This window comes from Penicillium samsonianum (assembly GCF_028829775.1).
Source record: "Penicillium samsonianum strain IBT 33392 chromosome Unknown utg000010l_segment0_segment0, whole genome shotgun sequence".
In the NCBI taxonomy this organism is placed as follows: domain Eukaryota; kingdom Fungi; phylum Ascomycota; class Eurotiomycetes; order Eurotiales; family Aspergillaceae; genus Penicillium; species Penicillium samsonianum.
This window is the reverse complement of record NW_026643268.1, coordinates 443,757-455,961: the sequence shown is the minus strand read 5'-3', so window position 1 is coordinate 455,961 and position 12,205 is coordinate 443,757. Positions and strand designations below refer to the sequence as shown.

Here is a 12,205-nt window from a genome sequence, read left to right as displayed (position 1 = left end):
TGGGGTTTACGCCCTCGGTCCATTTGATTGTGTTGCTTGATTCTTCAATGCGGCAATCCTGGGTTGAGATATCTGCTCACCTATCTGGAAATTTCCATCGGCCTGAAGTTGACCATACGTCGGGGTCTGAGATCAACCCGTCCAAAGGGGGTGAACATCTCATCTTCTACCGGCGTAACATGTTTGGAGTTGCAGGCATCGTCACTATTCCGGAAGACTTACGCTATGTTTTGACGCTTCATGGAAACCGAATTCCTATAATTGCGAAAGAAATTACCATAGCTACCATGGAATCCCTGGAAGGCGAGTGGGCTCAAATGAGCGTGGTGCCGTGTCAAAGAGGGTCGACAGAAAATACTAGTCCAGGAGATAATCAAGGTGTCGCGAACAAACCACTGCCTATCTCGCTGAACTTTATTGATTCCCAGCCGACAAGCAATGACAATACTATGTTTTGTTTCGACTGGGGGCGTCTGCGATTCCGCAATGCAACGAAGAGGAATTTAAGGTTTGGCAAGCCAGGCCAAAATTTCGTCATTCGACTTCAGGTAATTGCAACTTTATCAACTGGGATAACAGTCCCAATTGCAGAGACTTTCTCGGCGCCAATCATCGTTCGTGGCCGAAATCCGGGCCAGTTTCAATCTCGCAGAGGAGCAGACGAAGTCACATGGGTTGATAGATCTTCTCGCAAAAAAAAGATAATTGAAAAATCTCAGATCGTCAACCAACAGACAAACCTTGGGTGAGGCATGCGTTCATTTTACCTATAAGAGATGGGTTGGGCCAATTAAGTCGCTGTCGATTTTAATTTCGTTTGTCGTTAATTTTCTCGTTTTCTTTTTCTGTTTCTTCTTTCTTTTTTTTGGTACCGTCTAGGAATCATATGAAATAGTTATTGGTTCTAAATGGTCATATTGTAAAACTGCCAGTTAATAAAAAGCTATGTAAGAGTCAATGGTAAATGTACTCAACACTGATATCCTCCACTCCAAGTGGCCCCTTGGGGCCACCAACTTCTCGTACAAACCTCACTACAATAGTGAATTCCTAGTCAAGAAAACAGACAGATGACCATCATCCCCAAAGAGGATATTGTGTGTGTTGTTGTTCAGAGGACTGGTTTGTTTTTATATCTGCGAGGGATTACGAGAGATCATACATACAACATAAGATTCAAGGTCATGAATTTCAGCCATTCTCGAAATCGGCTTGACCAATACACACTGAATAACTCTTCCCTGGACCCACCGTCAAGGCTTTAGCGCGGATAGAACATGGAGCAAGCCGCATTAAAAAGTGATGGGCAAGAGGACAATGCTTCAGTATGGTCCTGTATTCTGCCATGTGAAATTACATTTTATTATTCAACCCCTGATCAGTAAAATTAATGGTCATTATACTATATGGCGGCATAATACAGATGGCATAATACTGCGGCCCTCACTTTGATGCGGCTTGCTCGATATACTATCTGCGCTAAAATCTTGGCGGCGGGGCCTGGGAAGAGTTATTCAGTGTGTATCGGTCAAGCCGATTTCGAGAATGATTGTACAACACTCAGGACATGAAACCTTAGTATTTCATTGTAGATTGAATAGCTCCCAGTGACTCAATGTAGAGCCCGTGGAGGATTTAAACGCTAGCTAACGTTGATTAACCGACCCAGCATCATCTTTCCCAACAAGACCCCAACTCGTATCTATCGGTGGGTATCCAAAATGGGATCAAGAATGTCGCTGCAATAGTCGCGATAAAAGGAAAGACATGGGTTTCAACAGGCCTCAATTAGGATAGGTATCCTTCAACGATTGCCACCAAATAGAGCACCACATGGTAGGATGAGCCGAGAAATCTATAAATACGTCCTCTACCCCCATTAATTTGCTCTACAGTTTAATCACTTGACTACGCAAAGTCGAACAGGCCTTCTGTCTGTCTGAGGCACTTGATAAGTTCTTCCCCTTTAACCCAGTACTGCAATTTCCACTGCACTGGCATTCATAGGATACATCGTGGACCAGCAACTCAGACAGTGCCTGTGAGAGATGTGTTCCCAGCAAATCTACTGTGCCATCCATGCCCGATCAAAGAGACGAGATTTGGTTTAACTGGTCAAAGCATACTTTCTCCACTATAGCAGCCGACTCACTGTCCCGCCCCTGGATGTATCCTCGATTCAAAAGGGCGACTTTTCATGCAGGTATATGAATCTCAGCCCGATCCTGTCTGAAACTGGACTGATTTCAAAGATGATGCGAAACAACCAGAACCGTGCATTCCGACCACTATACACGAGCGCAAACACCACGGGGCTCTTTGCCGTCTCTTCGTCCCTGGTCTTGACCACTGTAACATGTGAGCCATGAAATGTCTCTCCGATCTACAAGCTAATGATAGACAGGGAACCGTTGACAGCGCACCAGAGTGAGCCCCCGAGGATACAGCACTACTGTCAGTGCTCGGCGCAAAGCCATGGCTTATATACTATTTCTGGCCCCGTCGCTTCAAACCGTGCAGCAGGTCCTAGGCGGAATATTGTGAATCAAGGCAGCGGGCAAAAAACACGATGCGGACATGCCATTGTGAAATTCGTTGCGCAGAAGCGTGAGACATCCGGTCTTCATGGTAAGGCAAGTGAATTAACGCGCCTTCTGCTGCGCCGGATCCAATTCTTTGTGCCAAGTCTTGTGCCCCAAAACACGAACCGTTACTGATTGCCATGCAATTGTAGGAGCAACCCATCGTTACCCGTGAAAAACCTTGGGGCGAGTGATCAATTATCGCCGGATCGGAGATAAAACAAAGGGGCACTAGACGCTTTGATTCGTCCACTCCGAGTTCCCTCGGCAAGCGAACCATCAACCGATAGAGAGCCTGTCACCGTCGGGTATATAGCACCAAACGAACCTCATCAGAGTCAACCGCGTCGGGGGTCAGTGGAATCCCCAGGGGTATCAATCGAGCAGAGTGGGCCCCGTCGCTCAGCCAGACTAGCAGGGGCTCACCTACCGCGAGATTCTTCTACCTCTGCATCGCTTCGCCGGTCGGCACGACTGAATTTCACTCAGCGTAGGAGGTTACAATTCACAGCAAACGCGCGACGGAAATGGGAAATTAGCGAAGCGGCTGTCAATCACACGTGACTCCACATACTGGTAATATGGAGTTTTGGAGCAAGCTTAGCAACCAAATATATTTTTTAGCTCGAAAACCGAGCGCCGGTAGATAAAAGCGCACATACCTAACGGCGGCGGCTAAAGTAAATGCCGACAGCGAGTTCAGCTGAAGCCTTGTGGAGCGCAAAGACGGACGTTGTTGGCAGAAAACACCACTCGCGCGTCGGCAGGAGAGCCTCGACAATTCTATCCATACTGTCTCGCGACGTATTAGAACCAGCTCATCTATTTAATCGACAAACATTGTTAATCTGACTTTGGGAATCAACAGATTGATCCTGGAAACGCCAAGAGATATTATAGAAGCTGTTTATTCCCTGGGAACTCCTCTTTAGCTCCTGGGGTCACTTCCTGTTTCTAGGAACTGAAGTCTACCCCTGGGATCTTCACTATACGATCCTGAATGAATACGAACTGGCTCTGGGAATACAATGGCTAGATCTGGGAGCTGCCGTGCTCCTGGGGCCCTACTTTTGGATCCTGGTCTCATTATTCTGCTTTCTGAGGTGGCGGAAAGCCCTCACAAGATACCTTTACCAGACCTGCGCACAAATATGAGTCATTCAACGACTTCTGGAAAGGCAAGCTATAGCCCCAGGAACCGCACCTGAAGATCCAGGAATTGATAAGACTGTCAAAAGGAACATGACTTTGGTTCCCCGAGGTGGAGGTACAAGACCCCAGAAGCTACTTTGGGCTTCCTGGGGGCTGCTTGGCTCCTGGAAGCGGCTTCTTTGCCCCCAGAAACCGCGCTGAAGCCCCTGGGAGCTACCTTGCTCCCAGGGCCAAGCCATCATTTCCAGGGCTGATAGAGCTTGATCCTGGAAACCTCAAAAGCATTTATAGGAGCTGTGTATCCCCTGGGTACTACTCTTTAGCTCCTGGAGCTACTTCCTTATCCCAGGAAACTAATCTACTCCTGGGATCTTCACTCTACGTTCCTGAATGAACACAAAATTGGTTTGGGGAACGCATTGCCTGGATCTGGGAGCTTTTGCACTCCCAGGGCTGTTTTCCCGAATCCTAGAATCAATCTTCTGCCTCCCAGCGTAGGGTACTAACTCACAAAACACTTTCTCCAGACCTATGCACAAATCTGAGTCACTTTGTTATTCCCAGATGCCTAGCCTATGGTTTTAGGAACCGGACTCAAGGCTCCAGGAATTAATAAGCTATCAACCGGAATATGACGTTGATTCCCCGAGGTACAGGGATAAGGTCCCAGAAGCTACGTTGGGTTTCCTAGGGGCTAAGTGGTTCCTGGACGCGGCTTGCAAACTCCCAAAAACCGACTCGGAGCCCCCGGGAGCAACAGAGCTCCTAGGGCAAAGAGGTGTGTTCCTAAGGCTGTTAGAGCTGTCAACAGGAACGTGAATGCTTTGATTCCAATCAGGAAAATCAATTGGTAAATTATCTTAGCAACTCTACATCAAAGTCCATTATTTTGCATGACCCTATCTGTCGCACCTCTCTCATCTTTTTGGACTCAACCTACCTCCCTCATTCTTCGAAAAATAATCATCGGATTTTGCGATTGTCTTTATTCGTAAAAAAGAACTTGTCATTATAGTCAGTGTGCTTGCACGTGTACTCATACGTGCTAAGAGCTGTTCCTTCGTTTTGCAGCGAATCCAACAAATCTGACAATCCGAATAAGCACTCCTTGTTTATCTGATGCATGGAAGTGTAATTGAGTGACCGGTATCAGCTGAAATGATTCTTTTGTCAGGTTTGGGATGAGTCTTGCTTAGATTTGGACCTTAGATGAGTAGTCTGGTATAGAACAAGCATTCGCATACTGCAGCTTCACCTCAGATCATAGCCAATTTTGTTTTTTTGTTTTGTCTTATATAGATCTGGTCTAACGCCACAGCCCTAACAATAACGAACCGCCAGCTTTGATATACCTATCGATATAGCACCCGAATCCAAGAGTTTAACATTACTCTGCCAGATCTTGCGCGTCGTCAATCGATAATCCAAGATGAACCACACCCCAAAGTGGTGATGTCGCTCGCGCCAAAACGAGAATCAGTATATGTATCAAGCAATGATATCTGCGGAGGCTACGTTAGGCTCGCAGACACCATACTTGCAACCAATGTCACATAAAACAGCGTAAATGGAACTCTCGACAAAGCAAGAATAGCCGGAGCAGCAGAATTCGAAGATGTAGCCGTGGGCTTCGCAGAGGTAGTCGTAGTCTTCTCCATGCTGCTGCTGTTCGCAAGATCAGAACCAACCCAAGCATTCCAGTTCTGAATATCATTCGGACAAGAGTCCGAGATGGATGCACCTCGCATTTCCGCAATCTTGTTCCCTCGCCGCGATATCGTCACTACCACCTGCCCGGTATTGCCATCGAATGGCACACTGCCGTGGTAAAGTCCAATCTGACCAGACGGTGTACTCTTCCACTTCCCGTCTTGCACAACGCCACCAATGTCGACCGCTACATCCACTGCAATCGCGGAATGCAGCAGTGCAGAGTAGAACACTTCGTCTCGCAGGATATCCGTCGGTGGAACGACCTTCTGCCCCTGTGTCACCGAGTTGCCCATGGTGCCACCATTCTTGCATGCCTTGCCAGGCATCTGTCGGAACCAAGCAGTAACACCCTCGTCTTGTATGCTTGTTTTGCCGGTCTTATACAGGCCAATGACGAAGGGCAGGAAGCTCCGCCATCCATCGTGCGGATAATTAGCGGCGTAGTTGTAGTTCGCATTGCCGATCTCGAAGGTTGCATATGCATCATCATGTAGCGGTCCGATATAATGCGACTCGCCGTAGTCGTTCCATGAGATTATCTCCACGAACTCGGGCTTCAGTGACAGAACTTGCTCCCATCGGTCGTACCAGAGGCTATCGCCGTTCCAGACCCAGTTCTTGCCGTAGGCTGGTAGGTTGGTGTAGAACCATGGTGAGACGGGCATCATGTACGGCAGGTCGCCAGCGTCTTTGAGCCATTGCATGTATGTCGAGTCGACGTATGTATTTAATGATTCGGAGCCTTCCGGCCATGCTGCCCAGGAAAATAGCCCGTCTGGGACTCCTGGAGCAACTGCTAACGCTTCCTTGGCTCCTAGGGCCGACCAACTTGGTACGAAGAAACAGTCTGCGAACTTTTTGATTGTAGACCAATCGGTGGCGTTTGATGAACCCTCGAAGGTGGAGACGAAGGGCTTGCCTCTGTATTGGTAGTATGCTGGATTGTCTCTGTATTTGTTGATGACGGCTATTACGTCGCCCTCGGGCCAGGCACCGTTTCCTACATAGTCGAAGGAGAAGAAGAGTTTGAAGTCCAGTGTGCGTGCGGCTTTGAAGGCGTTTTCTAGGGAGCGGTTGTTTGTTGGATAATTATACGCGAGGTTGAGCGCAAATGCGTCCAGATGGGCCTTTTGAGCCTCGGCAATGTTTAACTCCCAGTCGTAGAGGGTGAAATTCTCCGAATTGTATACCTGGATACTGTATGTCAGTGGGCGCAGTCTGGATGGAGGGATGAAGATTTGAAGCAATACCATGAAATGTGCAAATACGGCCGTGGCCTGGACTGGGTGAAATATATTCCATAATAACAGGAAAAGAAGTGTTGTGGGTCTCATAGCAATTGAATATGTGAATTCGACTATAGAGGCAAGTCATGCGAGGAGATCAAATATCAAGAAATCCAAGGTAAATCAAGGGTGGCTCTTGTATGAATATGTACTAAGCTAGGCACCACACAGACAGGGCTTGAGGTTAAGCGTTTACTTGGGCTAGGAGAATCTGTCTGGGCCAGAGCAAGATTTTTAAAGAAAGTGGGTATGTCGATGGTACCACTGTCTCAAGCGCCACCTAACGACCACAGTCCAAGATCTTAGGTGGTCATGTCTGACTATGGATAGCAGGCTATGGAAAATGTCTTGCTCTGGTGTGAACCCAAGGAAATGCTGAGACATGTTTCTCCGGTATATTTAGCGAATTGCCTGTTTCCCCCCCAGCAGTGGAATTATCTACACGCTAAAAAGGTTATTCTAATTATCTCCTTAGACATAGGGCCGCCGGGTTTTCCGCTAGATCGCTGATTGACCAGATCAGGATTGCGACGGGCCTGACCCCCCCTACCACCAGTGGATCGCCAAGCCCTACGAGCCATGATCCAGCCCCACATGACTCACTATTATTTTCATCCAGGAAGGGTAAGGACCTCGCCTAATCACACTACCAAAAAGTACACGGCCGTAGAGAGGAAGTTACTGCCTTTGAACCCACAAGGATCCAGGTGCATCTACTACCGTCACTTACGGAAGTCTGTCGATTCGTCGATCTGTCGACCCTGTTTACATTGACTAGAGCTCAAGCGCTGCTTGGCAATTGCTACAGAATCAATTTCTTCTAGCCACATGATATGTAATAGAACCCTATATCATCGGGGCTCGTCGTCCATCCAAGTTTAGGTCCGGCTGATGAAAGTCCGACGATAAGTCCGGCAGAATATTCCGACACAAAGACACCATGTATGTTTCTTCTTAGTAGTATTTTACTGTACTACATATACAGAGCTGCTTGACGACTACGGGGTTCTGGATGGCAAAGACGACGGGCGTAAGCGGCATTAGCTCAAAGGTGTCGTTGCGCGGGAAGATGACGTCGACCTCTGCGGTGCCCGTGGGATCCGCCATCACCGAGGCGATCACCAGGGGATGCGGGTGAGAGGGTCGAAGAAGAACGAAAGATAGAGTGGCAAAGTAGCCAAGAGTGCCGAAGACAAGGAAAGTAAAGATATTACGATGATAACAAGCTATGTTCACCAGGGGTCGAAAGTTTTCTAGCTCGGATAGAAATAGAAACGCAGGGTCTCGCAAGATTGCCCAGACGGTGGACCCATCATAGTGGGTCCACCCACCGGGGAACAAGCGAGGCCCTTTGGTAGTCTATATCGAAATGAATGCCCGCATGCACGATGGCCTGAATTGTTTTGGACCATTGTGGGCTGAAATCAGGGTCATCAAGATAGTGAAATGATTTTCCCATACAGGCAAAGAAAATTAGCGTCCAATTTCGGGAATCGATTACAAGGACTGACGAGGCCAGTCTAAGTATGTTAAACGTTTATGTGTGTGAATTCGTGCGTTTTTTTATGGACGCAGGGCACACAGATGATACATGTTCTTGCGCCATCACCCACCCAATATGCAGCTACCTAAACGCCACAGATATGGGATAACCTCATAGATGTAGTATTGAAGGGCCAGTTGATACAGAAGACCACCCATAGCTGCATGGTTGCAACATCGGTAGTGGGAAGCAGTTCATGTGCCTCCTACGGGCATCATGCTAGCACCAGATTCTATCTCTCTAAAAGAGACCATTCCTTCCGGCTGCACTTCCAAGTGCAAATGAGCGGAGGGTGTTGAGTCTGCTGATGACGGTTCGAGCCGGAGTGGACAATCAGAGGACTGAGGAGTGCGCTCAAGATGAGAAGAATTCGGGGAGTTAAGGTGAGATTGTCAATGCAAGACCGTAAGATGAAGGGACGTTTGGCTGAAAGCTCAGGTAAACTCCAGAGGTCAAAATGGAGAGCCCGGTCGGTTGAATGGACGTTTGTTCAAAGCTCAGAGTGTCGGTGTGGCCGCTTTGTGCACCATCGTGCACTAGAGGAGCTATGTCCACATTGCCGAATCCAATTTGAAAAGAAGGACACGGCGTGTGACAGAATCTGGTTTGGGATGGTGGCCATAGAATCCATTCATGCGGAATTACCCTGAGTTCCCTGTCCAAGTGGCATGCCACGCCCGAGAGGCGGTCTAAGGAGGTGAAGATGTGATGTGATAGTCAGAGGGTGGAGCAACCCCTCAATTCAAAGAAAAAGCAGTCCCTCAGGATCCACACCACTTCCACAACATATCCACTAGCTGCTGACGATGAAGTGGCTTGGCAATGTAATCGTTCATTCCCTTGGCCATGTAAGTCTCCGCATCTCCCTTCAAAGCATTACCCGTTAATGCAATGATAGGCACATCAATCTTCATCTTACGAATATGCTCTGTGGCTGTGAGGCCGTCCATGACGGGCATGTTGATGTCCATCAGGACCACGCTGTAGGTTAGGGGTTTCAGCTTCACCAGACGAACTGCTTCTGCCCCATCCCAGGCTGCGTCAACGCACTCGAACCCGAGTGTGCTGAGGAGCTTGATCATGATGGTTTGGTTGACTTTGTTGTCTTCCACCAGGAGTATGTGCTTTTGTGATGCAATTTTCTTGAGAGCTGCGCAATAATCAAGTGGTGGTGCCTTGACGAGTGGGGGCCTCTGCTTCACCTGGGCGACTGGTGAGATGCCTGCCATTTTGGCTGTCATCCAAAACGCACTGCCCGGTCCAACCGGGTTGGTGTGGAATCCAACCGCTCCGTCCATGAGTTCGGCAAGGCTCTTGCAAATTGAGAGACCGAGGCCAGTTCCCTGATATACTTTTGTGGCTGTATCGGCAAATCTTGTGAAGGGAGTGAACAGAGTGTTCACGGCTGTATTGGAGACTCCGATACCAGAGTCTAACACTTTCGTGGTAATCACGTACATATCAGGATCATTCTCGTCGACGGTGTGTTTGGCATCAATCTGAACGCGTCCCCTCTCGGTGAACTTGACTGCGTTACCAACCAGGTTTTGTAAGACTTGGAGGAATCGCAAGGGGTCTCCTTTCACCTCAGGAGAGAACCCTGGGCTGACGGTGCTCTTCAGCTCAACCCCAGCCTTCAATGCTGGCTGGCAATTACGCACAACGGCATTGATCACATTGGGAACGTTGAGCACGTCGGCATTCAACGAGAAAGACCCAGACGACAACTTGGAGTAATCGAGGACATCGTTGATAACCTGCAGTAGAATGGAGATTGAGTCCTCCAGAATGGACGCGTATCCCCGCTGCTCCTCATTCAACTCGGTCCTCATCAACATCGTCAACGCCAAGAACATTCCGTTCATTGGCGTGCGCAGTTCGTGGGACATGTTGGCCAAGAAGTCCGACCTCCCGAGGTGCAGGAAAATCACTTCGCTCAAACACTCGAATGTTGAGACCAGGAGTAAAAGTCCCAAGCTCTCGGGAGATTGCAATGGCGCAAGCCACTCCGGCGAGCCCTGCGCCCACGATGGCGGTGTTGCGAGGTTGCTTGACAGAATGCATGGAGATGATTGAAGGTTGTATCAATATCGGGTTGGTGATTTCAAGGTAAAATATAAGTCGTGGTCTAAAGTATCTGCGCCATTGATGCATCCTTGACACCCTTTTTAATACTTTCATCTTGAGAACTTTGCATTCCAAAATCCGTGGTCCGAACGCTCTTCGCCGACATTCGGATGCAGGCACGGGATTTGTTCGGCCATTCCTCTTTTCCCCCTCGGATCCACGGTTGAGTCTAAGTAAGCGTCGGGGGCTGAGGAATAAGATGCACGCCGGATAGTGTTGATCCATGGATGTCATAACGCTTACGGAGCCTCCGAGTGGACCTCGGGAGACGTCATCGGGACACAGCTTATTTGTGGTTGTAGTGGCGGAAACTCCGCTGTGCTTGAACATCATCTCAAACGACTACAGATAGACACACAAATAAGGCGTCCCTTTCCAGAAAGAGAATGAGATATAGGCGTGGGTATAATTGATTGTGTCCAGGTCGGCGGGGGCTGTGCAAAAGAAAAAGACCCGGTCAGTGCCGAGAAAGGTTATAAGCTCTAGGGAGAAAGCATACTAGTATGAGCAGATTTGGTCTACGTATGATCAAACCAACTCGTCCCTTCCATGCCGTACGAAGAAGGTAGTTAGTGGATCAGCCACGGCCTTATCGTAAAGGTGGTCAAATATACTGTGGCTCAGGAATCGGGTACTCGAGTCGGTCGACGACGAAGCATAACATCTCCGATGGTAGAAGCACTGTGTGATCGCCTCCTTGAAAAGCCCGGGCTATATGTCGACGAGATGGCAATCTTTTTATGGGACGAGTTCCGTGTCCAGGTCACAAATTCGAGCCTCAAACGGGCTCTTCGGTGGGTTGGTCGAAGATGGCGGCTCGATAGAGGGCAAAGGAACAAAATGCCGATTTAAGGGATTTTTATCTGCATAATCTGTCGGACTTTCAATCACATCACTTCGTCTACGTGGATGAGTCTGGATGCGACAAGCGAATCGGGTTCAGACGAACGGTTTGGTCTCCGTTGGGCGTGGCACCATTGCAGGTAGCCAACTTCCATCGTGACCAGAGGTACCAGATCCTGCCTGCATATGCCCTAGACGGCATAGTCCTCTCTCGTGTATTCCAAGGCTCAACCGATGCTGCGTGCGGTATTTGAGGACTTCATTGAGCAGCTCCTTAGAAATTATGGAAGGTGGCCCGAGCCAAAGTCCGTCCTTGTCATGGACAATGCATGCTTTCACCGGAGCCATCGGGTAGAGAAATTATGCGCTGATGCAGGAGTCAAACTGGTGTATCTACCACCATACTCAGCTGACTTGAATTCCATTGAGTTCTTCTCGGAGTTGAAAGCATGCATTAGACGGAGACTGGGTGCGGTATGAAAAATACCCAAAACAAGGATTCCAGACTTTTCTCGAGCGTTTCATTGAGGCTGTTGAGTGTCGAGACGAGAGTGCTTCAGGCCATTTTAGACATGCTGGAGTGGTTATTGGGGATCGTAATTAATCAATGTTTTTGCCGACATTGCGAGGGTTTCCCCCAAATATATACTTTGTATTCAGCTACTCAATCTCATACTAGCCTTACATCTTGTCTCGTGCATTCTTACACTTTCAGGTTGCGCCCTGCGTAGCCTTCTCAACGAGGGAATCAAAACACAACGTACACTCTTAAACCATGTGCCAATATCTCTGACGAATTGGCGTGCAATACTTACCATAATTCCTTTGTCGATGAGGAATGACGGATTCTGGTCCTCATAGATCAGCTTTGGATCTAGACCATTAGCCAACGCCACATCGCATGTTTGCCGAAATTGAGCCTTCAGTTGTCGTCACCGACATTCGCTTTATGCCATGCG

The 12,205-nt window shown here is 48.5% G+C and overlaps 2 protein-coding genes across 2 annotated transcripts; both read right to left on the bottom strand.

The window, feature by feature from the left end:
- Nucleotides 1–5,245: 5,245 nt before the first annotated feature.
- N7471_013766 (glycoside hydrolase family 71 protein) lies at nucleotides 5,246–6,700 on the bottom strand (the record flags this gene model as incomplete). Its single annotated transcript, XM_057286484.1, has 1 exon — nucleotides 5,246–6,700. The coding sequence occupies one exon, from the start codon at nucleotides 6,698–6,700 to the stop codon at nucleotides 5,246–5,248; it is 1,455 nt and encodes a 484-aa protein (XP_057128963.1).
- A 2,337-nt stretch (nucleotides 6,701–9,037) lies between these two features.
- N7471_013765 (uncharacterized protein) lies at nucleotides 9,038–10,165 on the bottom strand (the record flags this gene model as incomplete). Its single annotated transcript, XM_057286483.1, has 1 exon — nucleotides 9,038–10,165. The coding sequence occupies one exon, from the start codon at nucleotides 10,163–10,165 to the stop codon at nucleotides 9,038–9,040; it is 1,128 nt and encodes a 375-aa protein (XP_057128962.1).
- Nucleotides 10,166–12,205: the final 2,040 nt, after the last annotated feature.